This window comes from Tupaia chinensis, unplaced genomic scaffold (assembly GCF_000334495.1).
Source record: "Tupaia chinensis unplaced genomic scaffold, TupChi_1.0 Scaffold000685_1, whole genome shotgun sequence".
Lineage (NCBI taxonomy): Eukaryota > Metazoa > Chordata > Mammalia > Scandentia > Tupaiidae > Tupaia > Tupaia belangeri.
In genome coordinates, this window is record NW_006160208.1 from 3,072,084 (window position 1) to 3,076,150 (window position 4,067).

Here is a 4,067-nt window from a genome sequence, read left to right on the forward strand (position 1 = left end):
CAATCCCTTCTCCTCCATTCTCCTCTCGGGATCTTGGGTGGGCACGCACGCACATGCGCCAGGCATGAGTTTAAGCCACCAAGTCCAGGACTCGAACTGCAGTCAACTACATGGGAGTCCGGTGACATAGCCATTATGCTAACTGCTGGTCCTGCATAGGAACTTAATTTCACCAAAATTCCTATGTTTTATCTTGAAACCAAACATTTGGGGGCTGGCTCCATGGCTCAGCAATAAGGCACTACTCAAGAGAAGCCAGATTCCACATGGCCACTGCCACTTGAATCTCCAGATCAGCCAGCTGCCTGAAACATGTCAGGCACTCACTATGTCAGGGATCCGACAGGCTGAAGCACTGGAAGAAGGGGATTGTGGTATACCTAGATTCTGTGAAGGGATCTCATTTCTCTGTCCCTTTCTCACATGCACACATGCATTCTATCATGAATGATGAAAAAAATTAAACTACATTTCAAAAATACAAGTTAAACTTTCTGAGTCTTAACCTATGAAATAAGAATCTTTATATCTACCTTCACAGAGTGGATGTGAGAATTCCACTGAGAAAATCACACTGCAACAACTTACCAGCACAATAAAGGCTTGGAGTGAGAGAGTGAATAAATATATCTTATCAATCCTGTTGCTTTAAACCTTTATATATATATATATATATATATAATTTGCTATAGGGTGTGTGAGCACTTGAGAGAGAGAGAGAGAGAGAGAGAGAGAGAGAGAGAGGATGTGAAAAACCACCTCCACTCTAGGAGAAGGTGGCCTTTGTTCATTCTCCTCTCAGGACTTTGGGCACGCATGCTGCTGGGTCTGGGAGTTGAAATGCACAGCTGGCCACGTGGGAGTCAGCTGCCTTAACCTCCATGCCATTGCCTGGCCCAGATATTTTTTTAAATCCATGATAGAGTGTATGTGCGTGTACAAGAGAGAAAGGCACCCTCCACAGGGCTCAGTCATGCCTCCATCCTCTCCCTCCAGTCCTCCAGCCCGCAAGGATCCTGGGCATTATTTACGTGCTCAGTGAGTTTTCAGGCTGACCAGTCCGGGGACTTGACCTGCGTTTAGTATGTGGCTTCCAATCTGCAGTTTGGGATGCCATTACTGCCACACAGAGGCTGGACTGACCCTTTTTCACTGTTATATACATGTATACAGAGAGAGAGAGAGAGAGAGAGAGAGAGAGAGAATATGTATGTGTTTATGTATTTTTTGAGAGGGAGATATTTTGCTGTAGGGCATGTGCACTGTCCAGAGAGACAGAGACAGAGAGACAGAAGTGAGAAATCACTCTGGGGGAATGGTCATGCTATATTCCCTTCTCCTCCTTTCTTTTGAGATTTTGGGCACACACGTACATGTGCTTGGCTTGAGTTTTAAGCCACCGGGTCCAGGACTTGAACTGCAGTCGGGTATGTGGGAGTCAGTGACAGAATCATTAAGCCATCTGCTGGTCCCAAGTGTATAAGTATTTTTTATATTTATACTTATATTTTTTATTTTTTCCATAAGGCACATGTGGCTGCTGGAGAGAGACAGAGAAAAACGGAGAGGGAAAGTGAGAAATCACCACCGCCCTGGGAAGTGGGCGGGGGATGGCCACATTACAATTCCTTCTCCTCCACTCTCCTCCTGACATTTTGGGAATCCATGCACACATGCCTGACATGAATTTTAGGCCACTGAGTCCAAGACTTGAACCCAGAGTGGGTTCCAGCACTCTAACCACCACACCACCTGCTGGTCCACACCTTTACTGCATTATACGCTCTGCCGTCCTCACAGTTTTATATATTTAGGGAAGCTTTTGGTTGCTGGTCACAAAGAAATTAAGTGTATATGTTCTGTGTCATTATTTTATAAAACAGACATGCATAGAACAGATTGTCACACTAAGTCCACAGAGCAGTAATCGGGACAGAGTGCAGCAGACACAAAGCAGATGCTGCTAATCTGATGAAAAAGAAAGTATAAGCTTGGGACCAGCAGTTGGCGTAATGACTATATTGCTGGACTCCTATGTAGTTGACTGCAGTTCGAGTCGCAGACCGGGTGGCTTAAACTCACGCTGAGTGTGTGTGTGTGTGTGCATGCCCAAGATCCAGGGAGGAGAATGGAGAAGGGATTGCAACATGGCCATCCCCCCTGGGGGGTGATTACTCACTTTCTGTCTCTCTCTCTGTCTTTCTGGGAAGTTTCGTGCCCTATAGCAAAAACCTCTCAAAAGAAAAAAAAAAAAAGAAGGTATAAGTTTTGTTTCAAGATTTTATATTTGATGCTGGATTTAAGCCATGTCTAACAGGTGTGTTTCTAAACAGCCTTTTCCTTGTTTAGTTTTCCCCTATCTCAGCATCAAGCTCTGGGTGATTTTACATGTCTTCTGCTAGAGGTGGTTTCTGGAACAATGAATTCATAGTCTATGCATTTGAGTGCATATGCTATTTTAGTTATTATATATATTCAATTTAAACAGCACAGTATCACTTAATGGACATTTACAATAAATTCAATATTTTAATTCTAATGGAGACCAAAGTTTCTTTTCCTTCCTTCCTCCCTTCCTTCCTTCCTTCCTTCCTTCCTCCCTCCCTCCCTCCCTCCCTTTCTTTCTTTCTTTCTTTCTTTCTTTCTTTCTTTCTTTCTTTCTTTCTTTCTTTCTTTCTTTCTTTCTCTTTCTTTTTCTCTCTTTTTAAGATAGGGTCTCACTATTTTAGGATCCTCCTCTTTTAGCCCAGGACTCTTTGTACACAGTGTTAGTCATCAATCCCACCAACTACCCTTGATACAGTTGGATAAATAAATGTTACCAAATTCTCCCAACTAGGGTTAACTATTCTGTAGAACTTTAATTCATTTTCAACCCAAAAGTTCTAGAAACATGTATTTTTAATTTCTTTTTTTTTTCCTGTCCTCTTAAAGTCATTGTGCTCCAGTATGTTTAATACAATTTTAAATTCAGTGTTTCTCAGTCAATGAAAATAACATGACCCTATCCCAGTGAGGGGAGTGGGTGGTAGAGAGTGGGTGTGAGGTGCAAAGGGAAGAAACATCTAACAGACGAAAAAATGTAAAGTTGAAAAATATATATAGTATATGTTGTGATGGGGACTTTATATAAAATGTGAAATTAATGTGGAAATAAAATGATTCCATCCCAACAAATTCTGAGGGACCCTTTGAATGAAAGTGGGTTGCCGAATTGGGAATTGGGCTTTATGTGTAACACGTCCCATTGCAGTATTTATCGTTTTGCATATTCCTAAGGTATTTAAAGCTAATTTAAATCACACGATAAAGTTTATCTTACTTACTTCGACGTCTGAGCCTTAAAATCATAAACAGCTTTTGCAGGCAATTTCTGAAAAAGAGGGTAAAAAAATGAGCACCACGGGAACTTTGGATTTCTTATAAAAGAGCAATGCCACATGCATGAAAGAAAAACGAAACTGCCAGAAATGATTAACGTAGAAAATGTAAACACAATATGTACTTTTCAAATGAAATGAATTAGTTCTGCGGTTAGGAATTTAAGCTAGAACAGACATACCAGGTGGCCTATTCATCATCACATTTCACCTGAGGGACAAGGTACTTTAATGCCACAGTAGGGAGAAAACTCCGGAAGAGGATTGTGGCTCAGGTGTGATTTTAATTGTGACAGAGGCTTTTCCTGAGATAATCGTGGAGAACTAGCTGCTGTATATTCCGTGGGTTTTGACTCTACACCAGCTGAATCATAATCAAAGGACCAGAAGTGTTGAAGGAAGTCACCATTCCTTTTACTAAAGAGTCATTTACATATTGACAAAGAAATATTAGGTCGATTATCACTGGGAGACTAGCCAGTGGACAAAAGTATAGGCACATTCGTCTTGTGTTCTTCAGAGGGCTTGGGGATGCTTTAGCACACTATCAATCAGCTGCTTGAATTTTAGTCATGATGGGATGTGGCCTGTGGCCATCAATCTGGGACGCCCAGAATGTTATAGTTAACTATGCCACTTCTTTCTTTCCCGCCTCCATGAATCCACCTCTCACCCTCTTCTCTTTCC

The 4,067-nt window shown here is 41.7% G+C and overlaps 1 protein-coding gene across 6 annotated transcripts in view; it reads right to left on the reverse strand.

The window, feature by feature from the left end:
- SORBS2 (sorbin and SH3 domain containing 2) overlaps positions 1-4,067 on the reverse strand; it is a 277,647-nt gene that overhangs the window by 41,794 nt on the left and 231,786 nt on the right. For all 6 annotated transcript variants that reach the window (XM_027776584.1, XM_014592382.2, XM_027776585.1 and 3 more), the window contains one exon: positions 3,327-3,373. In XM_027776584.1, coding sequence (XP_027632385.1) covers positions 3,327-3,373 — 47 coding nt within the window. The remainder of the gene's footprint in view (positions 1-3,326; positions 3,374-4,067) is intronic.